Source organism: Protopterus annectens, chromosome 13.part0 (genome assembly GCF_019279795.1).
Source record: "Protopterus annectens isolate FY-2018-M chromosome 13.part0, PAN1.0, whole genome shotgun sequence".
NCBI classification, from domain to species: domain Eukaryota; kingdom Metazoa; phylum Chordata; order Ceratodontiformes; family Protopteridae; genus Protopterus; species Protopterus annectens.
This window is the reverse complement of record NC_056747.1, coordinates 287,203,296-287,230,425: the sequence shown is the minus strand read 5'-3', so window position 1 is coordinate 287,230,425 and position 27,130 is coordinate 287,203,296. Positions and strand designations below refer to the sequence as shown.

The 27,130-nt window shown below is 38.2% G+C and overlaps 1 protein-coding gene across 1 annotated transcript in view; it reads left to right on the top strand.

Annotated features, from left to right (window-relative positions):
* The window catches only part of CERS1 (ceramide synthase 1), a 1,087,666-nt gene that overhangs the window by 699,083 nt on the left and 361,453 nt on the right, over nucleotides 1-27,130 (top strand). Inside the window, exon 3 of the mRNA XM_044053851.1 lies at nucleotides 2,789-2,969. Coding sequence (XP_043909786.1) covers nucleotides 2,789-2,969 — 181 coding nt within the window. The remainder of the gene's footprint in view (nucleotides 1-2,788; nucleotides 2,970-27,130) is intronic.

Here is a 27,130-nt window from a genome sequence, read left to right as displayed (position 1 = left end):
ATGAGCAGTGACATTAGCAAATGAACACCACTGATCTAGACTATATGACAAAACATATCCACTGCATCTATTTCCATCATCGTTGAACCCAAACAACTGTGCTGCAGAAAATATTAAAAACAAAGTCCACTGCTGTGTCTGCCAACAGAGTTAGTGAAACACTTTGATTAAAAAAATGTAACTCATAAACGCTACTTAACTGCATTTCAAAGTGAACTGATAAAGCTTTCCTGTCAGCATGGGCTGTAAATAAAAGGAGCACACAGGAATCTGCATTTCCTGAAGTGTTAAGTCACCCAACCCCCAAAGGTACTGAAACTTGAGCTCACAGACTAAAAGTGACCTGAATGTAAACAAAAGAATCAAATGACCTACTATCTCAATCAAAACAATCGGACAGCAGAAAATCGTGATACTCCACCTTTAAAACTTAACTCACATGCAAGACAAATAGCTCAAACCACGCATATCAATTATACACGCCCTTGTAACAAATATAGTCAAGACCATGACGTTTAAGAGCATATAATCTAAATATTTGCAGGCTTCTGCCCTCACCACATCATTTATATTTTTTAAAGCATTATAAACTACATGTGATTTCTCATTCCACAGCCTCCTCTGGGACCAGTGTGGTCAAAGTCATATTCTTGCAGTTTCCTTGCACAGGAGCACTGTCAGTATTCAGACCAGTGGCTACAGAACACATGCTCACTTTCCTGCCTATGCTTTTTTCTGATGTATATATATATATATATATATATATATATATATATGAAGCACCTGGCTTCTGTTCAGTGCCAGTGTTGCAGCAGACTGATCTACTCACCATCTGTTTGAAACAAACTGGCTTCAGTTTACCCATTATTTATATAGAATATAGAAAATTCATTAGAACATTTAATTAGTTCTATGACTCAGTTTGAAAAAATCTCAAACTTAAGATTTAATCATAATAAAACAAGTACATTATTAATCAAAATATTCTAATTTCATTGGAAAAGCAATCAAAATACCTTAGTATAACTTATGTGTAATAGTAAAGAAATGATACTAACAAGCTTTCAACAGGTTAACTTTAAGATTAGTGGTAAATTGGAACAAATTATTCTTTACCATGCAAAAACAATTGATGCTTATTAAGTCAGTAATTCTCCCTAAAATATTGTTTGTTTTACAATCTTTAGTGCTATCTCCACCAAAAAATTGATGAAGATATATTATATTTTACTAATTGTTTTGGCATACTAATAAACCAAGAGTTTCCTTTGACTGACACAGAAAAAGGTTGGGATAATGGTGGAATAAGATTCCCTGATATTCAGTTGTATGCTTTTTTCAACAATTGTAAAAGTTACAGCATTGAGGATAAATTTTATCTTATGATTCAAAATGGAAACAAATACATCAAGAAGTATTATTAGTAAATAATAAATATATCAGAACCAGTCATAAACAAATAGTCCGTAATCATTTTATCTGGTTAGTAGAAGATTTTTGAGTAAATGGAATTGCACCCTCTTCACAAATCCCCTATTTAAATAAGATTTCCTCTTTCCAAAAGTTCACATATTCTAACAATTGTATTAAAGAGGTCATATTTTTTGTGTTACCAATTGCATATACAAATGACTTCTTAGACGCTCATAACTTCAACAAAATGCTAGTATTGAAACAATAAAGTAACTTAATTTATTGACATAAATTCTTAAATGGTACTAATATATACTACTGAAAATGTAAGGTCCAAATACAGTCAACATTCTGACAATTGTTTAATTTTATAAATATTTAGAGACTTTGTGAACACAGAGATAAATAAAACATGTTTAACCTAGATGAGAAATTGTTCCCCAAATTATTGGAATTTTTAATAAAAATCAGTAACAAAGCAAATGAAAAATTTGTCACAACTTTATAAAATTTACAAGTTAAATTTCACATATTTAGACAATTCCTATTGGAATGATTCCTCAAAATTAATAATGAAGACTTCTCTGAAGAGTATAAGAAAATATTAAAATCTACAAATAAAATCACATCCTCGTTACACTGGAAAAGTTTCCCTTGAAAATTCTTACACAGAGCTTTTATCAGTCCTAACAAAATTACAATTATGTACAAATCAAATAGAATTAAATGTTGAAGATGTGATTCTGAAATAATGTTTGATTGGATGCATATGGTATATGAATGTGAAGTCATCTCCCCTTTTTGGCAAGAAATTAACAACTTCAGTTAAGCTGTATGGTCAGATAGATGTAATATTTCTAAACCTTTACTTTTACTTAATGCTCCAATTCCTGAGATAATTCTAAAAAAACAAGTGTTTCTTCTTGCTATAGCCATGAAAGTAATTACTAAAAATTGGAAGAATAAAGTTACCCCCTCTAGTGCCGACTTGATCAGTGTGGCAAAAATTGTTTGCAGTAGTGAACTGCATACTATAAAGATGGAAACTTCTACTATAACACATTCATATAAGTCTTGGCTTAAAGACTGTTTGTTGATATGTATAACTTTGATGTATTTGATCAGCCATGGACCTATGTAGATAGTTATTTGTTTGTTTTATAATGGATTTATTTGTTGTTTTATAACCAAATAAAAAATATTTAAAAAGTCTTCTTTTTGATCCCTTTGTAGGGTGAGTACAACATGACTTCTTTTTATTACCTAGTTGTTATATTTTATATGTGGACACAAACTTTCCAGGTACATTTCTTTATCATACAAATGTTGTTCTGGCATACCTGAAAAATACTTTTTTTTGTTATTGCTGTTCTAGATTGGAAGAAAGGGATGGAAGTACCAGCTGATATTGCCATTGCCTATCTCATACAAAGCAGTTTTTATGGCCACTCAATTTATGCGACAGTGTATATGGACACTTGGCGGAAGGATTCACTAGTCATGTTGACACATCATGTTATAGCTGTGATGCTACTAGTTTCTTCATATGCATTTAGGTAAGTGAAGCAAACATTACAGGTACTGGATCATATCTTTCTGCATTTTTATTTATTTATTTTTTATTTTACATTTGTTAACCGGGACAGTCCGACTGGACCAAGCCCATTTACAGCAGAGGCCGTGGGAGAAAAGCTCCACATATATTAACAGAAATACTAAAATTTAATACATAGTAGAAAAACTGATAATAACGCATTATAACAGCAAAAATCCAGCTAGTAAGACAGAAAATGTAAAACAGGATACAACTCAGCAGTTGAACAGACTAAATAAATTTAGCAATGAGAATCATGACACACATCATGTTAAAATGAAGTACCTATTATTAAAGGGATAAAGCAAATATTGGAAGTAAACAACTGTAGAATTTACATTAGGCAAGTAATAAGCTTTTCAACTTTCCATAGAGCTTAAGCAGTGTTCTTAGGTTATGCATGGGCAAAGCCAAGTGCTTATGAGATGTGATTTTAAAGAGTTTTTGAAGTGTGAGCTGGTGGGGATAGAGGTCAGGGATGGGGAGAGGTTGTTCCAGTTTTTAGCAACAGTGTGGGAGAATAATGCTTTTCCAGCAGTGTTGTTAGCCCTAGATATGCGAAGAAGTGATTTGTCACTAGAGCGGAGTGTGCGATTTGTTGCATAGTAGCTAAGTAGTTGACTTAGTGATGGGGGTTTATCAGGATACTTCAGAATGTTATAGGCAATAACCAGTTTGTGGTAATTTAGTAGTTGAGGAAATTCTAACCATTTTATATTCCTTAGAGCTAGACAATGACGGGATCTGAAGGTGGCGTTGTTAGCAAATATGGCAATAATATTATTATAGCATGACTCAGGTTTGTCAAGGTCAAGTTTTCTGATATAGGTAAGAATTGGTGCTGCATACATTAGTGTGGCAAAAGGCGACTGTGGGCTAGGGTAATCCGTGCTTGATCTGAGAGGAAGTTTTTGTGTCTGTATAATGAGCCCATATTTTGTAAACCTTTTTGATGGTTACAAAGATATGGACATCAAAGAGAAGGTTTTTGTCAATCTCAATACTGAGGAGTTTGGTATGGGCAGAATGAGAAATGATAGTGCCATTTTTGGAAGTAACAGAAAAGGAAAGAGGAGCAGACTTTGATTTGTTGTGGGTAAATATAAGCAATTTAGTTTTATTAGGGTTAAGGATGAGTTGGATATGTGTGATTCAACTTTCCACAGAGCTAAAGGATTCCTGGGTCTGTTGTTAGAGAATGAAAAGAGAGGGGGCTGAGCAGATTAAAGTAGAGTCATCCACATACTGTATGAGTGTAGCATGCTGGGTGGAGGTATGTAGATGGTTAGTGTAGTCAGAAAAAAAGAAGTGGGCCCAGTACTGAGCCTTGTGGTACACCTGTGAAGGTTGAAAGTAGAGGGAAATAATGCACCTTGCCACTGGACAGATTGTTGCCTAACAGCTAGATAGTTCTTGAACCACGCAATAGTGGAAGGGGCAAAGGATAGGTACGCTAGTGAATCTAACAGTAGGGGTGTGAGACCGTATCAGATGTTTTGGATAGATCCAAAAATACAGCAGGCATATAGTTATAGCCGTTTCTGTGTTGCTTTACTAGATTGGTAAATGAGAGAAGAGCAGTAGTTGTACTGTGATTTGGCCGGAACTCGTGTTGTGTGGTAGAGAGGAATTTGTGTGTGTTGAGAAAATACATGACTTGAGAGTGAATACACTTCTCTAGCAGTTTGGAGAGGGGAGACAGAATAGCTATAGGACGGTAATTAGGTAAGACGTAGGAATTACCGCCTTTATGAAGAGGAATAATGTAAGACAATTTCCACAGTTGAGGAATGTAGGATTCTTTTATTGAGCGGTTTATGAGAATAGAAACGGGGTAGAATACTGATTCTGCAGCTAGTTTTAGGTAGTTGGCAGGTAGATTATCAGCTGCAAGGGTAGTAGGTTGTAATTTCAAATGTGTTTTTTTTTTAATTTTGGAGGTGGGAACAGATGAGAGAGTAAGGGGGGGTGTTATCTAGACACTTTGCTGGGATATGTGAAGGGTTGTTTTTGGACAATTGGCTACATATTGCCATTATGGATTCTGCAAAGTGGTGATTAAATTGAGAGGCTATATCCATCTTGTCATTGGTAGAGTTGGGAGCTGGAGTAGTAGTTTTGCCTGGTTTAATTAGGGAGTTAATAGCATGCCAAAACTTTTGAGGATTTTTTGAGTGTTTTGTTTGTACAGTAAGAAAGTAGTTCTGTTTATCAAGTTTAGTTTGTATTTTGGCATGATTCCTAAGTTGTTGATAGTGTTGTTTGGCTTGGATGGTATTATCCCTCTTCCAGATCTTCCAGCCCTTATCTCTGGACTTCAGTATGGCTTTTGTGTCCCTACATAGCCATGGTGCATAACTTAGTCTTAACTCTAATTTTTCTGATAGGGCAACTCTATTAAGAATATCAGTGAAGGTGCTATTAAAGTAGTCAATTGCCTGGTCTAAACTAAGGGAAAGTAGTGGCTCCCAGTTACATTGTTTTAAATAGTGTTTAGATCCTGGGGGTATAGGTTGCAGTCATTTCAGATTTATCTGCAAGTTATAAGCTTAGGTATGTTAGTACGTTTGCATAGTAGAAATGTAGGGAGGTGGTCACTAACACTATCTGATAGACAGCCTGTTTGGTAGTTTTGCTTAGGGCTATTGACCAGTGTCCTATCAAGGATGGATTCTTTTTGGGATTTTTTTGTCAACTCTAGTGGGTTCCTGAATAAGTCGAGAGAACCCATAGAGATTTATGTGGTTAGTGGGGCTGTTAGAATTGCAGGCCAACCAGTCAGTATTCAGATTGCCTAGTAGGATTGTTTCATGTGGGAGATTATCTGTAGTCCATTGTAGGATTTCCTCAATTATAGGAGAGTTATTTCCTGGAGGGGATGTAACAGCAGAGAATGCTAATTTTTTTTGTTTTATTAATATACAGGACAGACGCAAGAGTTTCAGCATTATTAAATTTAGGTACAGGGTTATGAAGAGGTTTAAGGTTTAGTGTGTTTTTAAAGAGAATTGCAACTCCACCTCCTTTTCTACCCACTCTATCCAGTCTTAAGATATTATAACCTGGAGGGAGGATTTCTTCATTTTGGCTAGTGGGTTTTAGCCATGTTTCTGTTACGGTCAGTATATCAGGAGTGTAGTGGGTTATGAATGCATGCAGGTCAGGTATTTTGTTAGATGTACTTCTTGTGTTGATATTAAGAATTAGTAGATCAGATATCTGTTTAGATTTCAGTATAGCTGTGAGCGGACCTGGGTTTGGGTGTATATCCCCTGAGAGAAGAAGTCTTTTTGTGACAGATAAAATGCATTTGAATATATGAGTTAGTTCTGTGCTGAGTTTAGATGTTTTTCTAGTAGTACATCTTCGTAAGTAGGCCTTGTGTATCTACATTATTGTGGTATCATTAAGTATTGTAGAGGAGATGAAGAAGCTTGTGTTTTAGTAAATGTGAAAATGTGTTGTGTGGCATGTAGTGTTGTTTAGTGACATATTAGTATGTATAGATGTGATGTAGGCTAGTGCTGTGAGGAATAGTGAGAGAGATGTTAGTGTGATACACATGCTGTCTGTGATTATGTTTTAATACTAGGCTATGTGGTGGTATACTAACACACTTATGTCTCAATTATACAATTCACAACTACTCCGAACTGCTGTACACTTCTCTCTGCAATTTCCAGCTGTCCATGTGCATTACCAGCTCTAACAAACTCCGAACTTGCAGTTATAAAAAAAATTAAAAGCAAATTACAGGAATAACTTGAAGCTGCGAGTATCCAGAACCATTAATTCCATCACCCTCATGTTACCAGCCATAAAAAGAGCTTTGAAACCAGCTCTGAAAAGAGCTTTTAACGGGTAGCGATACTTGCAACGGGAGAAGCAATCCAAGTGTGTGTGTGTGTGTGTGTGTGTGTGTGTGTGTGTGTGTGTGTGTGTGTGTGTGTGTGTGTGTGTGGGTATATATATAGATATATAGATATATAGATATATAGATATATATGTATATGTGTATATATATAGATATATAGATATATATATATATATAGATATATATATATATATATATATATATATATATATATATATATAGATATATATATGCACAGTAACTAAAATGAATTTCTCTGAAGTGGCTTTCCTACCCAGGTTTCGTAATGAATTTGTACCGCCGTGCTCAATTTGTTTTCACTTTGTCCAGAACATGTACGACAAATATTTGAGTTCAATTTTGGAATACAGCTTAACATGTGCCATTAGTAGACATAATGCATCTCATTTAGCTACACATAACGCTAATCTAAATAGTGCAGACTGTAGTTTATTTTTGGTTCATTTAAATACAGAGAAGCCTTATAAACTGAACTACAATCCGCATACAGTTTACGGTTCATGTAACATCATGTACAGTTTACAATTCATGTAACTGTCGGATAAACATTGCTTAGAATTCCATGGTATAGTAAGTATACTTTCCTTATGATCTGTATAATTCTTCTGAGCTCTATAATTTTGTGTTATACTGTGTACTCTTATGTGGGGTTTTTTTCTGCGGGCCTCCGCTAACAACGGGCAACTAGCCCAGTCGGACTTCCCCAGTAAACAAATGTTAAATAAATACATTTTCAGAATTTTGAATTGTCAGGCTCATATTACGTTTATTTTGACTAATTGTGAAAATCTTTTTTCTGCAGTTGTTTCTTGTGTGGAAAAATCTGCTTTAAATAATTAAGTTTCTCCTATTGTACAAGTCACTACTAAATTGTTTACAATGTGTGTATGACTCTGTGGATACTTCTTCCAGGGCTATGGTCACTGGTACTGTTTTGAGGAGATTTGTTTGGCTGCATTCTCAAAACCTCCCAAATAATTTAAAAAATGAGATTTTAAATTTTCCTTTGGCTATAAATTTAATGTTTGGTTTCTCTGCTGCACAGGTGATAAAGTGTGATGAAAGGGGTCAGTTGATACAGGGAATCTATTTTATGATTTTTCAGACTTCCTTTTCCAAATTTTCCAAGGGTCTAATCCTTCTTCCAGTTTTGGTTAAAAAAAAAAAAAAGTCTCAACAGAATTCAGGACAACAGACATTTAAGAAGAAATGGCAAGGGGATTCCAAAAATAATTCAGGAGCCCCCCAAAACAAACGGTCCAACAAGTCAGAATGACTATGGAACCTTTCTCCCTCCCACCTTAACACTTTTTCCCCTTTCAGAAAATATGAATTTCCACTTTTGTCTTTGGCAACAGATAGTTTCAGAAAAATGGGCTCTGATGATCATTCATTAATGTTTACATATGGCAGTGGGAGGAAACTTCTCATCCACTATCCCAGACTCTCTTATTTCCACTGGTCCTACTTCACATGCTCTCCCAGGGAGTGATAGAATAATTTCTTCCTTCCCACGTGGGGAAGAGTTTTTATTTAAGGAAGTGTTTAATGCCAAAGAAAGGAAATACTTGGGGACCAGTTCTAGATCCAGCTTTCCTAAATGTCTTTGTGATAATACCCAAGTTCAGAATGATGTCACTTAACTGTTACATCTTCTTCCTCATAGGGTCATAGGAGGTTACTAGGCTAATGGCCCTAAGGCCCTTACAAGCCTAGCCAAGAGTTTACCCCCCCAAAAAGTCAGTCAGCAGCGATCGCCCATGTCAGTGAGGACACAGGTGCAGCCGTCCACTCATAAAGGTTGTGCTTGAAGAGGGTCAGCAAGGTGCTCTGTTTGACATGTATGGGAAGTCTATTCCAGAGACAGGGCAGCATCTGGGAGCCAAACCTGTTTCTCCAGCAGGTTTTGTTGATGTGGCATATTAGATTTAGGCCTTTCGACTGGGTAATGCATGAGAAGTTAAACTTACAGATATGGAGCATCTCTAGTAGGGCAGAGTCTGAGATTGCCTTGTAGGCGAGACACAGATCACCCTTGAGCAATCTGTACGATACCAAATTCAAGTTTCCTGGTAACACTAGATTTAAAATATGCTTATCACATCCCTATTTATCCAGACTTCAAGCATTTCGTAAGGTTTTGTGTGTCTGGATCACATTGAGTCCTCAACGTTAGGACTATCCACTGTACCAAGAGTGTTCACAAAGTGTCCAGCTCCAGTGATAGCTCATTGTAGGTACAGAGTAACCACATTTTTCCATATTTAGATGACTTGCTTATCTTTGCATAGTCTTTTTGAAAAGTGTCAGGCATCTCTCATTTGGGTGATATACCACTTAACCAAGCTGGGGTTCCACAAGAACATTCAGAATTCATTTTTGATTCCTTCACACAGGATTGTGTTCCTTTGGTATAAGCTAAACACCTCAGTTCGGAGGTTTTCTTCCATGTGAAAAAATTGATCTATATCTAGATGTGTTTCTAAGGCTTTCTAATTAGACTTCGGTCACTGAGAGGGAACACCTCAGGATTTTGGATGTCATGGTTTCCATGATTCTCATGATCATAGGAAGTTACTAGGCTAATGGCCCTAGGGGCCCTTACTAGCCTAGCCAAGTTTTACCCTTATTTTCACAATCAGCACCTATTGCCCCTGTCCAGGAGGGACACAGGTGGAACCCCCTGGTGAATTTATGGTTACCCATCCAGTCGTCCAAATTGAGTTTGAAGAGGGCCAATGAGGTGCTCTGACATGAAGTGGGAGTCTGTTCCAAAGGGGTGGTAACCTCTGGGAGACAAGTCTGTCTCTCCAGCAGGTTCTGTTAATGTCATATACCAGGTTAAGATCTTTAGAGCGAGTAACCCGTGTACCATTTGACTTGTGGAAATGCAGCATTTCCAATAAAGTGGGGTCCAAGATTGCCTCTGAGTAATCTGTATGAAACAGAATAAAGTGACAGTGATTTCAGATGATCCAAATAGGGCAGATGTTGAAGACCTTGAATTTTCTTTGAGAAACCTTTGTGGTTTCTCCAATTGCTGCAGGTGCTTGGAAAGGTATGTACCAAAATGGGAGTTGTACTTGATTATTGGCCTGATGAAGGAAGAGTACAGAGAGGTTATAACTTCTTTTTTTCTGGAGGCAATGCCCTTATGACATGAGCAATATAGAATGTCCTTCTTACCACTGTGGAGACATGGTGATCAAAGGTAAGGTTGCTGTCAACCTGTGTCCTCAGGTCTCTCACCACTGAATGCATACTTAGGGTATTGCTGTTGATGTGGTAGTTAACAGGAACATCACTTTTACCCTTTTGTAGGATGCTGACATAATTTTGGAGATTTTATGACCACTCTCACTTTGCAGTCATCAATAAACTTTGTTAGCCACATACTTTGTTTTTGCTGGTACTTTGGAGAAATAGATTCCAAACAGTAGCATTCCCAGGACTGATCCCTGTGGAACACCTCTGGTTACAGGTCTGCTGTTGGAGGTGGATTATCCTATTTTGACTAGATGGGTTCTATCAGTGAGCCAGTTAGCAACCCATCTAAAGATATATGGGTTGATACCTAGTTAATTTCTCCAAGTCTTTTGGGTTTCTATTACCATGATGGGAATAGACCCCATTCCTAAGTCAAAGTACGACTAAAGTTCATGAAATTAGTATTGTTTCAATATTTGATGTCAGCCAGAAGTGCTCTTCGCAGCACCCGTAATGTGCCCAGTAATGACTCCTCCTACAATTTGTAGGGACTTGCATGTATTAGTAACATATCTAAATACAGTTATAGATTATTTTTTTATAAGACCCGTTGCTCCTACTACTGTTGGAAATGTCTGGATATCTTTCTTCCACGTTGCTCTTATTTTCTGCCTGCAAATCCTGATATTTTATGACTTTGTGTCTCTGTGTACACAAGATGCTGTTGTCACTGGGTGTAGAGATATCAATGATCAATGCTACTTTTATGTGCCACTGTATCTGATTTTCTCGCATCTGTCTTTTGAGCTGTTGGTAATGGGTGATCCCATATGATGTAGACTTCATAATTTCTATGATGCTGTGTGTCTCTACTTCCAGTGTTTTTCATCTACTTCAGTACCATAATGTTTACACAATCCCAGTGCAACAATCTTGCCACATCATTATTAAGCCTTTCAGTATACAGTATTTCTGCCATTAGTATGTCACAACCAGCAACGAGGTAGGTGTGCAACTGTTTCCAATTCTGTTTTACAAAACCTACATTTGTCTGTTTCTCCCACGTGTTCAATGGACTTTTTAAACCAACGTGTGTGTAGCCCACTTTCTTGGGCCACCAGTGTTAATCTTTCATCTTTTGGTTTGAATTCGCCTCTCCTTAGCCATTCCTGCATTAATTCTTGATCAACATGAGGTTCTTCCAGAAGTTTTGTATACTTGCAACTATATTTATCCATTTTTCACATTTCTTGCCTTCTCATCTGATCCTTCACCTTCTATTCTTTATTTTGTTTTTTGGCACATTCAGTTCTGCCAGATTTTTATTTACTTCTGCTTTAATTTCCATTCCTGCTTGACTTCGATATGCTTCTGCTAGACTAAGCAGGGAAGTCATCTTAGATTTATTCTCCCCACTGTTTCAAAATTTTCACTATGTTTGGGTCCTGTGAGGTCAGCAGATATGTGTGGAGTCCCACGACTGCAAATCTGTACATGTAATCAATTTCAAGGAGGACCATACCTCCTTCGGAACAGGGAATATATAATTTTGGTATGCACTGATTTTGATAAATCATCTGGCGAGCATGAAACATCCTTCTTGTTTTCCTGTCTAATCTATCCAGTACGTTTTGGGGCTAGTCAGTCACTTCAAAACTTTAAGTTAGGACAGGAAGAGCAAATTTGTTTATAGCCTGAATTTTGTTCCTAGATGTCATCGGTATTTTCAGGATTAATTTAAGTCTTCTAAAATATTCCTAAATTTTACTCACATTTGTTCATGTTTTATTGTTAATCCTTCATTAGTTCCCAAATATTTATACACTCCCTCTTGCTCAAGTTCTGTTGTATCACATTCTTGTCCCGAAGTGATGTTTTCTTGGTGCTGCAGTTTTCCTGCTTTAAAGGTTGTTTTTGCACACTTATCAAGACCAAAAAACATTCTTATATCATCTGAAAAAGTTTTGATTACTTGCAGTTGTGCTTTCAGTTCCTCATCTGATGAGCTATACAATTTTAAATCATCGACAAAGAGAAGATGAGAAGTCTTTACACTTGTTTTCTAGGAGCCAAATTATAGCCATGGCCTAATCTGTTAAGTAGACAGCTTAATGGGTTAAGGGCAAGTCAGAATAGCAGAGGTGACAGGGAGTCACCCTGGAATATCCCCCTTTAGATTTCTATCCTTGGGGTGATAATTTGTCCTTTATCATGACTTAATTGCAAAGTGGACTGCCACCGTTTCATGGTCACTGTAATGTACTTGATCAGTGTAGGATGCATCGTATACATTTTTAAGCACTCTTTCACTCTTTTATCTGTGAATGTGGGATACTATCAAATGCATTTTTTTGTAGTCAGTCTGTGCCATACTTAGATTCTTCCCCTTTTTACAGTTCACCATTATGACTTTATTTAGCAACAGATGATCCTTTGTTCCATATGACTTTCTTTTATTGCCCTTTTGTTCTAGTGACATGATTGAGTTTTCTTCTAAATGACTATAAACTCTGTCCGCATCAATTCTGTTGTATAGTTTATACTTAGTTGGAAGGCAAGTAATTGGTCTATAATTTCTGGTTCATTCTTAAGCAGGAGCATTGTTTTCCCTGTTAGCCAGGTTGCTGTCTGTTCAGAGTGCACATATAAATAGTTCTTACGGCTAAATCTTCGTGCAAAGATATTAATACGTTTAACCAGAAGTTAGGTACTGCTTCTGGGCATGGTGTTTTCCAATTAGAGGCTTTTCTTAACTTTGTTTCAATCTCTCTAGCTGTTACTTCATCCCATTTCATATCCTGTACCTTTGAAGTTCTTATACCTTTACTACTTCTGTCCATTTAGCATCTTTGTCATGTTCCTCAGGATCTTCATAAATACTTCTCCAAAATGTATCTATTTCTTCTTCTTTGGGTGGTCTTTCAATTCCTTTTACCTTATTTCCCAATTTTCTATAAAACTTTTTGGGGTCATCAGTAAATTACTTACTTTGTACTTCCCTTTATATTTATCTGTGCATCTTCTCAGTTTTTCTGCCTGTGCTGATATTTTTAGTTTATCTGCGATAGTGTGTGATGCATCCCGATCCATTACAGTATTGCGCATTGCTTTCATCATGTCTGTCTTTCTGAGAATCATTTTGTTGATCTATTTCATCATCTGTACTTCTCTAACGGTGACACTTCTTGTCTTAACTGCTTTATAGTTTTGGTATTCAGTGTCAACCTTTCTTTCCCTTACTACTGTGTGTTCTTGTGGTAGAATTTTATCTGTTATGAAATTAGCTGCATTAGTAATATATCCTGTTTCCTTCTGTTATATCGCATGGATCTCTGACAGCCCTAATTACTGTGCTCATTTGTTTTATCAAACTTCTGACTTTTTGGGTTTTTATTGACCTTCTTCTGTCTGTTTTTTTCATTGATCTTAATATATCTATCTCTATTAAATCAAGCAACTCTTCTCTTAGCTCATTTTCTTCTAAACTGAGGGCACATTTTTTGTTCTCCATTTTCTGTGGGCATTCTGTAAAAAGTTCTATAACATCTTCCTGTGGCACATTCTCTTCAATTTCATCCTGTGTTATATGTTGCTCTGTCATATAAGGACTCACTGGCCTATCACTCCTCAACATTGACTGCTCCATAGTTGCCACAGTTTCTTGTTCCTTCCCCTTCTGTCCAGCTTCAAGTGAACGTTTATACTGGTTTCCTGTGGAAGGCTGCAAAATATCTTCATATGGCAACTGACCAGTTGCTTCCCATTCCACTGGTTTCTCTTTAATTTGGATGTCTGTTTCTGTTGGTCTTTCCTGCTGTGGTGCTTTCTAAGTTAGATTTTCTACACCGAGTCCTTCACTTCGCAGGTACTCCATAACCTTGGTTTCTATTTCTTTAACTTCATTACTAATCTTCTTTTCCTCTTTGTCGTCTTTTTTTTGTATTGTAAAGTTTATGTCCTTTGCCTGTATTTCTCTTCAAATATCTTTGGTGCTGCTCTTTTTGTATTGGTTAGTTTTGCTTTCTCCTTTGCATCAATATTACACCATATTAAATCTATTTTTCTTTCCCCATCTCCATGTTTCTTCTTCAGATGTCTCCTGATCTTCCTGTTTCTCCTTACTTTGGGGACTCATTCCATCATCCTTCACTTCGCAGGGATTCCATAACTTCATCTTCTATTTTTTAACTTCTACTTTACTAATCTTGTGTTCTGCATTCCCTCTTTGTGATAATGTTTTCTTTATTGTGAAATGTTCCATATCTGGATGCCTTTGCCTATATTTTTCTTCGAATATCTTTGGGGGGGTACCTTTTTTGTATTGATTAATTTGGCTTTCAACTTTGCATAAATATTGCACGATATCAAATCTCTTTCTTTCCCATGTCCATAGTTCTTTTTTATACTTTTCAAAAATATCTAGGTTTTGTTTATATTTTCGCACTGTTTCTTGGTGTATGTAATGATTTTCACAAATATGTTGTATTAATGAACACAGATTTTTGTTTGAGGCTTCTGACAGTTTTTCTTGTGGTAGTATTTTTCTCTCCTCTAATTTCTCAAAATCTTTTTGTACATCCTATATCTGGAAATTCTGGGATTTTTGCATATCCTCAGTGGTCCACTCTATCATCTTTATGGCTCTTCTTTGGCCTATCAGTTTTCGTGATTTTTGCGGACTGCTACTTCCTTTTACAGTAGGGGGGGGGCATCCTCCCCTTGGGCCTGGCCTGGCCCCATTGTAGGAATGTTTCTGTATTTTGAGGATTCTACACTGCCTTTTGTTTTCCAGTCCTTGCACCAGCATGCCTACCAGGATTGGGCACTTTTTTATCCTAGGTTTTGTGCACACAGCTATCTTTTTTAAATTTTTGACCTACTTCTGCCCATGATATATGCTAAATAAAAGCATGATCTCCGTTAGACAAATCCAAATGGAGTAGGGCCAAGTGTTTGGAGATTGCCCATAGCTGTGTTGTTAAGGTCCATGATGATTCACTCCATAGCCTTGCAGATGAGGCTAGTCAGGCAAATAGGTATTTAGTTTCCGGGAGTTAATGGAAGCACCACCTTTGTGCAAGGGGATAATGATGGCTGTTTTCTATTTAGATGGGATGAAGCAGGTGCTTAGACTATGACTGAAAAGAGTATCCAATGGTGTTGCTAATTCTTGTTGGAGCCCATGTAGGATGCAGCCTGGGATGTTATCAAGTCCCATAGATGCTGTGATTTGGCCTTAGAGAGGGTGTTTATGACCTGCTCTTTAGAGATACAAGGTAGGGAACAGGTGGTAGGGATGTCATGGGGTACGTGTGGTGGGGACAGGAGAGCAAACTTTTCACAAAACCTTTCGGCCAACAGGTTAGCTATGTCCACAGGCTCAGTATGTGCCATATCATTAACTACCAGTTCGGCACAAATCTGGGCCTTTCCTTTTAGGGTATGGATGTAACTAAAGAATGCCTTGTGGTTGTCCTTGGTTGAGGGGACTAATCTGGATTCATAGTTTGCTTTGGAGGACTTCACAAGAAGTCTTATTTCCTTGTTTAAGCTGAGGAGGGTGTGTTTTCAGTTTAGGGCTTGCTCCCTCTTACTGTTAGACAGCAATTTCTTCCTCTTATTGTAAAGCCTTTTAATGGCAATTGTCCACAAGGCACATTTGCTGTTCCTTGAGGAGCTTGTTTTGGTCCTATCAGATACGGCCAACTCAGTGCAGTTACACAGGTGTTTGTATAAAGCATTGGTGTAGAACTTGGCATAGTTGCCAGTTTGAGCTGATGGGGGATGTGCAGTGAAGCCATTTATACCATTCTTTAAGAGGTTATAATCTGCTTTGTAGAAGTTTTTTTAGTTAATTTGCTTCTAAGGGTGGTCAGGTGAGATAGTTACTTCGAATAAGACTGATTTTTGGTCAGATCTCACTAGGGAAGCCCTCATAGTGGGGGTGCTACAGTGGTCCCCCATATTGGTAAGCACTAAATCCAGGATGCTGGGACCCTTGCGGGGGTGTCAGCAAACTGGTCCAGGGCACACGAAGTTGAGGAACCTGTGGGCAAGTGAGTTTGAGCATGAGTAATTTAGTTAATGTCACTCAACCATGGTGCTCGGATGTATCTTGTTACACTCAAGTAGATCCAAATAGGCAGAGTTGGGTGTACTGATTCATGGAGGGGGTCCTATAGCTAGTAATGACTTGAATAGGTGTCCTACCAACAGTTAATCGCACCTGAGGTATCTCCAATGAATCATACTGTTTAACCAATCTGGAAGTGTATTTATCTTTAATGAATATTGATACACCTTTAGTTTTTACACCTTCAGTTTGTGGTCTGTACGTGTGGAATGAGGTGTAACCTGGTATGGCTGGGGTGCTCTCCACAGCCTTGAATCAGGTCTCCATGACTGCACAAATGTCTGCGTCTTCCAAAGTGAGGATTGCTTCCAGTGAATGCAGTTTCATGTTAAGACTCCTAGCATTTAGCAGCATAACTTGAGGTTGTTTTTTGATAGTTTTTACATTGAAATTTTGTCCTTGAGTGGCAAGAGCCTTTGCTATTAGCCAAAATCCCAGGGGTGACAGATGAAGACCATCTCTGGCAAAGGATCAAGGTCTTTTGATCATGTAATCCCAGGCTGGCAGATACTGGATCCCTTTAGAATAACACTAGAAACTAAGCCAATTATTGAAGTCGGTCATGTTCTGTTTGTATTGAGGCATCATCCTAGGTGAATGTAAAATGCTGGTTAAGGCCAGGGACATACCTGCCTGAAACACACAGTCTGAGAGCTCAGTCATGTCTCTCTTTATATAGTCTAGAGAGTTATGTCTCAAGTCATTCATACCATCATGAACTATGACAGAGTCATAACAGTACCAGTTGTTGAGAGACTTGAGTGCATGTGTGATATGGCGGATCCAGGCACCTGACAGACAGGTGACCATGACCTTTTCCTTATCCAGCCTGGTGAGAGGGACATCTGTGTGTCTCATGATGGAATCACCTATGACTAAAGTGTTTGGTTTTGTAGTATTATGTGTAGCATGCTTGTGTTTCTGTTTGGGAGGTCTCTGGTGTTTAGATATGTTTCTGGTGAGGACCTCTGTATATGTAGGTTGTGTGGTGTGGGTCTGAATGGAGTAGGAGGGTGAGGTGTGTTTGCTGACAACCCACTCATTGTCATATGTACTGAGTGGTGTGTGAGAGACCATGGATTAAAGGTTCTTAATATAGTTGCATCTCTCACATGTTGAGTTTGTGTAAACTAGGAGTAGATGGTTGTCGGTGAACATGAAGCAGTTGCTGCACTGCCTCAGATTGCCCATATTGACCAAGCTGGCTGGAGAAAGTATGTCCATAGTGTTAGGTAAATTTATATGGTCAGGAAAAGAGGTCGCACTTAGGAATGGCTAGTGGGTGAGAGGTGTGCTGGTACATCTGAGGCTAGGCTTAGTGTTCCACCTGACAGTAGAGCAGGGCTGAGAAAAACCTCTAGAGGACCACAAGCAAAGTGCTAAGGGAAAATTTAACAAGTAAAATGTTTGCATCTATAACCACCAACAGTAACCACTGCTATGTGTCAGTGCACAGTGGTACACTACCCGCAAACATGTGGCTTACATAAAACAAGAAATAACCCTTTTAACTCAAACTAGCGAATAGGCATGCTCTCTCTGAGGTCTGGTCCAATCACCTTCGATTAGATGGGACCCAGACAGCACTGTCCTCCTACAATGGTGCAGAAGGGCCTTCATCAACAAAGAAGGCTTGAATTTGATGCTCAGAAATAACAAAACAGACCCAGAGACAGCAAACCTGGAACTTGGCAATGTTACAACTAAACTAGTACAGTACACAGTAAAATGTGGCAAAAAAACAGTTCAGACAGCAGAATGCAAATACAAATTAAAAGTGCAATATAGGAGCAAAACCAGGCACTTATAGTTAGTGTGAAGCAACGGATGCGTCAGATCTTTCAGTATCTCAGTGAAGAGCTGGTTTTAGTGCTTAGGTGATACCAGTCTAGATTCAGCACATCTGAATCTGGCTTATGCTATAAAATGCAGAAGTACTAGAAATTTCAAAGTACATAAAATCACAGACACAGCAGCAAAAAACACTTCAAATAGAGCAGCAATTCACCAGAAATTCCCAGATTAGAAAGGTGTTTGCCGCACTCTCCTGCCACAAGAGTCTACACCTCAAACCTTCCTAATGTACAACTGGTTTTGGAGCCCAAGTGCTTTGTTAGAACTAAGGCACTTCAGAATTATTATTCTCCTTTCAGCTTTTCCCATTAAGGGTTACCACAATGGAACAACGTCCCGCAGAACAACAGACTCAATAGGCCTTCAACCAGCAATTTCCAGCTTAGAAGGGTGTAAGCTATCCTCTCCTGCCACAAGAGTTTAGACCACAAATCTTAGTGTAGAGTAACTGGTTTGGACCCCAAGTGCTGAAACCAGAATAAAGACAGTTAGAATAACAGAGACAATGAGCCTTCATGCAGACATTGCCAGCTTAGAAGGGTGTAGGCTGTCCTCTCCTGCCACAAGAGTTTAGACCACAAGTCTTCCTAATGTATAATAACTGGTTTGGAACTGAAGTACTTAAACCAGAACAAAGACACTTAGAGCAACAGGCACAATAAGCCTTCACCCAGCAACTCCCAGCTCAGAAGGGCAGAGGCTACCCTCTCCTCCCACAAGAGTGCAGACCACAAGCCTTCTTGATTTAAAATAACTGGCCTGCAGCCCAAGTCCTTAAACCAAAACTAAGAGGCTTTTAGAATAACCATTCCAATTTAATCAGGTTACTAACAAGCAGTAATAAATGCAATTGAACACTTTTAAGAATAAGCAGCAAAAGCAAATTAAAGTAATAAAGTAGGAAGAGACACAAATACAGTAAAAGCAGCTGAGTATTTTTTTTCTTTGGTAAGTGGTAAGAGAGGAAACGGAAAATAATTCAAGGTTAAGAAACTAAGGGGGTGGGCCTTCCCATTGGACTGGAAGGAGTGTCCAATATCAAATTTATAGTAGAGATGGGCAGCTCAAAAGCCACCAAGTGGAGACAGAATGGAATTAAGGATTCCTGCAATATCAAGAATCCTTGGAAATAAATTAACTAACCCTGATAAATGTTCACATTGCACAAAAACCTTGCAAAACTTAGAAGTATGCTGAGAAATAGCAGCTCAGAACAGCTTTGACAGAATACTGTTAAAACGAAACCCTAAGAGCAGTACAGTAACAAACAAATGGAGTTTCTTTAACAAGTGCAGGCTGAGTGATAAATTTAACCAAATAAATAAATGCAGCTAAGAATTATTAAATATCATTGAAACAGTTACAGAAAGTGCAAAAATATACTTGTATCAGCTTTGTATTTCCAGATGGTTTTAGAAGCAATCCTAATCTTGTAGCCACAGGCACAAGGATACCCCAGCAAGACTCCACATAAGAAAGATACAATGATATCTGAAATTTCTTTCCTCCTAGCACCAACATTCTTTGTCTTTTCAAATCCCAGTGTTGGGGTTTGTCAGAAGAGAAATCACTTGGTGGAGACAGAAAATATCACTAAATCTGGATCTCCTCTGTAGATGTATGTGTGTATTGTATCTAGTCAGCCACTATAGCTTGTGCATATAAGTTACTGAGCACATGCAAGATCTGTACCATTTTGTATAGTCAGTCAGAGTGAATGCAGGCATGAATGGAGATGCACATGCAAATGTGTTTGAAGTATTTCAATGTAAAATGGAACAATTTTTTTCTGGTTATGCATGTGCAATTGTCTTCTTCTGCTTTCCGCTTTTCCCAGTTAGGGGTCGCCACAGCGCATCACCTGTCCGCTCATGATTGGCAGTTGAGTTTTATGTTGTCGAGTTGCCAGCCCAGCGCCCAACCTTCCACGGAAGGCACACGCACGCACTCACACCTAGGGCCAATTTAGAGTATTCAATCCACCTACAGCATATCTTTGGAATGTGGGAGGAAACCCACACGACCACAGGGAGGACATGCAGACTCCGAACAGAAAGCACCCCAGCCGAGGATCGAACCAGAGAACCTCTTGCTGTGAGGCAGCAATGCTAACTGCTGCACCACTGCAGCCACCCCATCCATGTGCAATTATATTAGACTTTATTGTAGGGGACAGTGGTGAAGACGAACATGATAGAAATCTCAAGAAAGTTGTAGACTGTGCTCATGAAGTTAATCTTAAATTGAATCCTCCGAAATGTAAATTCAAATTGAAAGAAGTTACTTAGTGGGTCATTTGTTTACCAGTTCTGGCTTACAACCACATCCATCTAAGCAAGCAGCAATTCTTGAGATGCCAGTTCCAGAAAATGTCACATCTTTACATTTTCTTGGTATGATTAGCTATTTAGGAAAGTTTGTCCCACACCTGAGTGAGCTTTCAGCACCTTTACTTGAGTTGACAAGCAAAAATGTAAACTGGTCCTGGTTGAAACAACACCAAAGAGCATTTGATATTCTGAAACAGAAAATTGCCAGTCCACCTGTAACTCTTCTTTGTGATGCTTCAGAATATGGTCTTCATGCAACATGCCTTCAAGAAGGCATACCCGATAGCCTGTGCATCCAGAACTTTAACCTAAACTGAAATACACTGTGCACAAATTGAAAAAGTGCTTTTGGCAGTGGTGGGGTCAAGGGGAGGTGTGGTCAACCAAGAAAGGGGAGAGCTGCACAAAAAAACCACAAAAAACTTTAATTAAAATAGCTGCCCCTGGGTGGAAATCTATGTGATGCCCCCACTTGTAAAATGTTTTATATCCAAAAAAGACCTGCTGCCTGACAACTTGTTTCATGGGAAAAACATGATAAGTAAAAAAAAAAAAAACAAAAACAAAAACAAGATAAGATGCTTATGCTTAAGGTACTGTACAGGTTATGGACACATGACATGATTGGCATTCTTAGTTTAGTTTTAGGTAAAGTCTGTAGAGATGATGGGAAGTCTCTCCAAGTGTAATGAGCTTTTTATCCTGAATGAATCCTGTCTTTTAATACCCAAGGCTCCTTCATTATCTAGTCAAGTCTTCTACTCTGCAACACAACACAGAGAGGCAATGTTGGCAATTCTTTAACAGTGTATCTTATTAAAATTAAAACTTCTTGCATCTGTCTACGACTACAAGCTTACCTTCACTTAAAGTTTTAAACATAGCAACAGGCCCACCATTCCACCAAAATCAAGGACAGATGAAAAGCCACTGTAGTACTTATGCAGTGTGTCCTCCCCCATCAAAGGTAATACAAACTACCTTGCCCAGAGTCACTACATGGGGGAGTGGGGTGCAACAAGCATGTGTCATTTGAAATCTCTCTGGGCTGACTGTGATGGCCTTTACATTTGTCATACCTCTCAACCTCAAGAAAAATGATAAGCTAGTAATAATATTGCAAGAGGAAATGGATGGCAAACTGATAACAGACTCATAGTTAACCTTCACCAAGAGAACATTTCTTCTACACGCAGCACTCCACCCCTTGTGGGGTAGAGACCAACAGAACCACAAAAAAGCAAAAGTACACAACCTGTTGTGCTATAGTATTAACTACTCCTTGTAAAATCTACTCATACTCAACTGCCATCTCAACTTACAGCTCAAGAAAACTGGAAAAAGCCAAAATGTATTGGGGGTCAAGCCCAGTTTGAAATTCAAATGCCGTCAATTTTACTGCGGACAGAACAAAAACAATTTTCAGCAGAGGCGAGAGGATTAATACTGCGACCGCGTCTTTTAAAATGGCAAATTTTACTGCGGACACAGAACAAAAATTTTTTTCAGCAGAGGGGGGATTAATGCAGACCGTCTTTGTAAATTTGTAAATGGCAGCACATCAGAGCAACACCCACACAAACACAGAGGAGATGCAGAGACACAGAAGCCAACCTGCAGCTGTGAGGCAACAATGCTACTACTACCATCAATATGAGGCAAAATCTGCAATTTTTACAAATGTGGTGGGTAGGGAACTCAAGTCTTTAACACCTGCATACAGAACAGGGGGAGTTCAAGCCTGGGGTCCCTACCACTACCACACTACCATGAGCACTATTTCACACACACACACACACACACACACACACACACACACAGTACACAGCACCAATTCCACCAATTCAAGTAAGCTACACACATACAACAAACTAAGCTAAATAAACCTCCAGCACTCAATACAAACAAAGTAAAGTAAAGAAAGCACCATTACCTTACCTGTCCAAGCAAAGCTCCTTCCCTTCCAGGCAAAGCTCCTTCCCGTGAAGCACTGCCAGACAAAGACTGCTCCCTCCAAAGACTCTGCCCAATCACCTGGATGAAAGTAAATGGCCTGGTGTCCTGCTTGCAGCTGTCAGGCTCGGACCCAACATATAATCTCAGCTGACCCTGTGCACTTTAAGCGTGCACAGGTCCCTCTTTAAACGTGCCTTTATAGGGACTGCGGATGGACTGAGAGCCAAACTGAGTAGTTGGAGTAGTTAGGACTACCTGCATCTTGAGAATCCTTGAGAATTTTTCTTTTTTTTTTTTGAAAAATATTTTTTTTTTTTTTTTGTTATTTTGACTTGTTGGCAGTAGTGTTTGCATGTTGGAAGTAAAATGAAAGCCTACTCATATAGAGACTGATCACCAACTTCTAGTGACAGTTCTGAAAAAGCCAATACATACAGTCCCAGCATGCCTGCAAAACATGATGTTAAAATTGCAAAAGTACAATTTCAGTATGGTCTATACTAAAAGCAAACATCTTTACCTTGCTGATGCTTTGTTGAGAGCACTAAGACAAACAACAGAACAGCATGACAATGAGAAAGCAGAATTTGAAGTCATGCAAGTCGGAACTTTTTCCTCAGCACGTCTTGATGAACTCCGAAATCACACAGAGTCAGACCCAATTCTCTAGAAACTGCAACATTTTATCAGTCAAAAATGGCCAGCATGACAAACTAGTTTACCACTTGACATACAGAAGTATTTTCCTTATAAAGATGAGCTCATGGTGGAAGATGGAATCATCATAAAAGGTCCTAAAGTGGTAATTCCTACACCGTTACAAAAGGAATATATCAAAATTTTGCATTGTGGTCACCCAGGTACTGATTCAGCCAAAAGAAGGGCAGGAGGCATAGTGTTTTGACCTTCTATGTCAAAAGATATAGAGAAGGAAACTCAAGCATGTTCAAGTTGCAATAGTACTAAATCGCACCAACAAAATGAACGACTTCAGTTAAACCAGATTTCTGAATTACCACAGTTGACAGTTGCTATTGACATTTTAGAATGGGTTGGTCAGCATTACTTGGTGTTAGTAGACTCTTACTCGATTTGATTTGAAATTGACCTTCTTCCTACCTTAACTTCTAGAACTGTCATGAAATTGGGAGACATTTTTCTGTCCATGGTAGTCTGCACAAAGTCATTTCTGACAATGGTACACAGTTTACAAGTCAGCAGTTAAAGAAATTTGCTGAGTCTTGGTACTTTGTCCATGTTACTAGTAGTCCTGTGTATGTATCCACAGTCCAGTGGATTAGCTGAGTTTGCAATTCAAAGTGCAAAACATTTTATTGTGGAGAAATCCAAGAGAAATGGTACTGATGTTTTTCTTAACTTGCACAATCTCAGAAACATTCCTCGATTATAACTTGCTTGGTTCACCTGCTCAGAGGTTAATGCCCAGACAGGCAAAAGCAACTTTACTGATCAGTGAACAATTGTTATTACCAAATATAAAGAATACCAGAATGGTCAAGGCTTAGTTTTTGAGAAAATGTCAGTCACAAAAGTTGTACTATGATAAGTCCAGAAAACCTTTTAGACCATTAAAACAAGGAGAAGTTGTGAGAATGCAGACATCTAAAGGATATGACCGAGTGGGTATAGTCAAAAACCTTTGCGAAAAACTAAGATCTTGCATCGTACAATCTGATGGAATGGATTTCAGAAGGAATCGAAGACACATATTATCATTCTCTGAACCAGTGGCGCAGCAGATTGCTTGTGCCAGAGACTCTATTTCTCAGAGTGACTTTACACTTGTTCAAATTCCAGAGGATAGTGTACTTTCTTCAATTAATCCTGATGTAATCCCCGAAGTTCCAACTGTAAAAGAATCCTCAAAGACTATCCCTGTTGCTAAACCCAGTCAAAGTTTTTATGTGACCAGATCGGGTAGAATTTCCAAACCCAATTTGAAGTACACAGTGACTTGGACTTGAATTCATTTGATATATATTGATGTGATCTCTAGCTTGTTAAAAATATCTTGTTCTCCTATTGCATGTCAAACAAATCAGAGGGAGGATGTAGATCATTGTGCGTATTATACCTAGTCAGCCACTGTAGCTAGATAGCACGGGCATATAAGTTGCTGAGCACGTGCAAGATCAGTGCCATTTTGTGTAGTCAGTCAGAGATAATGCAGTCATGAATGGAGATGCACATGCGAGTGTGTTTGAAGTAATGAGTCAGTCAGTTAGCTTAAATATATGTTCCAGTTACAGCTTTTGATGTGTTTATTTACAGTAAACAACTTTAATCACAATGCCTCAGTGTCTCATTTGATATGAGACATGCGACATCCCCTTCTCCCTCCCTGTTCCAAAGAAGTCGGTCAACACAGATGCTTCGGATGTGTCAGACCTTGCTTGGGGAGAAGTTTCCGGAGTGATAAACATGCAGGGTGTGTGGGACACCAAGGATAAGACCCATGATCATAAATATAAAAGATACTTGCCCTGATCAAGACAGTCATCTCTCTGAATCAGTTTTGGTCCTCAGAACCTCAAGTTCCTACAGACAATACCACAGATAAAAGTTAATTTCTTCTGAAAATAAATAAACTGTTTTTCACATCTGAGAGGGGAATACAGTCAAAAGAGCAGACAGTAGTCTGTGTATGTGGAAAAAGTCAGTAACATGCGCTTTGTATGGACAGTCTTAACTCATTCACTCCGGAGCAGCTCAGAAAAAGCTGCCTGCTTAATTCCACTATAGGAACAACAGTGCAGCCTGAGCTCATTTTCAGAAAATCCATTTCTAATACCATATAGAAAACAAATATACATAACTCTTTAACTATAAGAGCTAGACTAAAAATGTAAATGCGAAAGTTGTTCAACAAACACTGACCTTTCCAACAGTGTAAATGTTGGTGCATATTAAAGTCATTATTAAATACTTGGCAAGGAATGCTGATGATGTGCATATTTTTTTACCTTTTTGAAAAAGCAAAGCACAGTATCTTTGTCAGTGTACCATGCAGACCCATACAATTTGTATTTAATTTGTTTGTATGAATGTCAGCTTTAAAGTAATATCTTAACCATTACTGTGTGATGCTCCTTTATGGAGATATTCACAGAAATATGATTAATATAATATTTCTCATAACTGATAAAGCATAATATCTCATCACTTGTAACAGAGGCTACATATCACTGTAGAAGTTGTGCGTCTCAATGTCAGCTTCAAAATGATGCATCATTTGTGTCATCACCATGCTCCCTCACAAAGATATGGGCGTAATAATGAGAAGTATTGGAAATGTATAATTTTCATAATCTTACAAGACTAAACAAACTGTGATATCTGTACATGTGTACAGTGCAAAGACACAGTTATTTTACCATGTTGTAAGGAGTAACAGTGTCTTCAAAATGAGGTATTACTTGGCACACTGACATGCTCTCTTGCAAAGTTATTTACCAAAATATGAAAAAAAAATCATAATTTTCATAACCTAAGTCCGAAACAAACGTTGATATCTGTACATGTGTACAACATACAGACCTAGTTCTTTTACCATGTTGTAAAGAGTAACACTGTCTTCAAAATGAGGTATTACATGGCACACTGACATGTTCCCTTGCAAAGTCATTTACCAAAATATGAAAATAAAAATAATTTCTCATAACCTAAGTCTAAAACAAACTTTAATATCTGTACATATGTACAACATACAGGCACAGTTCCTATACCATATTGGAACTATGAATACTGTCATCAAAGTGAGGTATGACTTGGCACATTCAGATGTTACCTTGCAAAGTTATTTACCAAAATACGAAAAAAATAATTTCCATAACCTATGTCCAAAACAAACTTTGATATCTGTACATGTGTACAACATACAGACCCAGTTCTTTTATCATGTCGTAAGGAGTAACATTGTCTTCAAAATGAGATATTACTTGGCACACTGACATGTTCCCTAGCAACGTTATTTACCAAAATATGAAAAAAATCATAATTTCCATAACCTACATCCAAAACTAACTTTGATATCTCTACATGTGTACAGTATTCAGACCCAGTTGTTTTACCATGTAGACAGATGTCATTGTAAATATACACATTCTTGGTGTAGCCAACATACTGCTGAATGGGTATATGTGAAGAGAAAAAGCAAGGTAAGGACCGCCACTCCACTAATGAACCCAGGACAGGCATGGGACTTCAGTGGCATGCAAGGCCATCTGATCTGTCTGATACCTGTGCTGGCTACCCACTCAGACAGCTGATACCACTACAGTCTCACAACCTCCTTCAGTGTCAGCAGTCTTCCTTACCTATGCCTTTTTTCTTTACATGTGTCCATTCGGCAGTGGACCTAAGGAATCGAGTTCTGTATTACTAAGCCCTTCCTGTCATCTAAACTCTACACATGCCTGATAAAAGAAGAATAACAAAAGAAGTAGTGCAGGATGGTTACTGACATATTTGATTGTACATGGCAGCACTCTCCTGAAACAGTTATTCTTTCTCAGCATCTTCACCAGCTCCTTCCCACAGTTATTTGCCAAATGCAGAAAAATATCAAATTTTACACAACACAATTCATAATAGAGTTTTACTTGCCATACTGGTCCTACTTGGTCATGGGTATTTTCCATTCTTCTAACAATCTGCATGTTACCAATCCTACATAGCTCTCCTCACGCCATTGTGTAGGTCAATCAAGAACAATGCAATACCCTCCT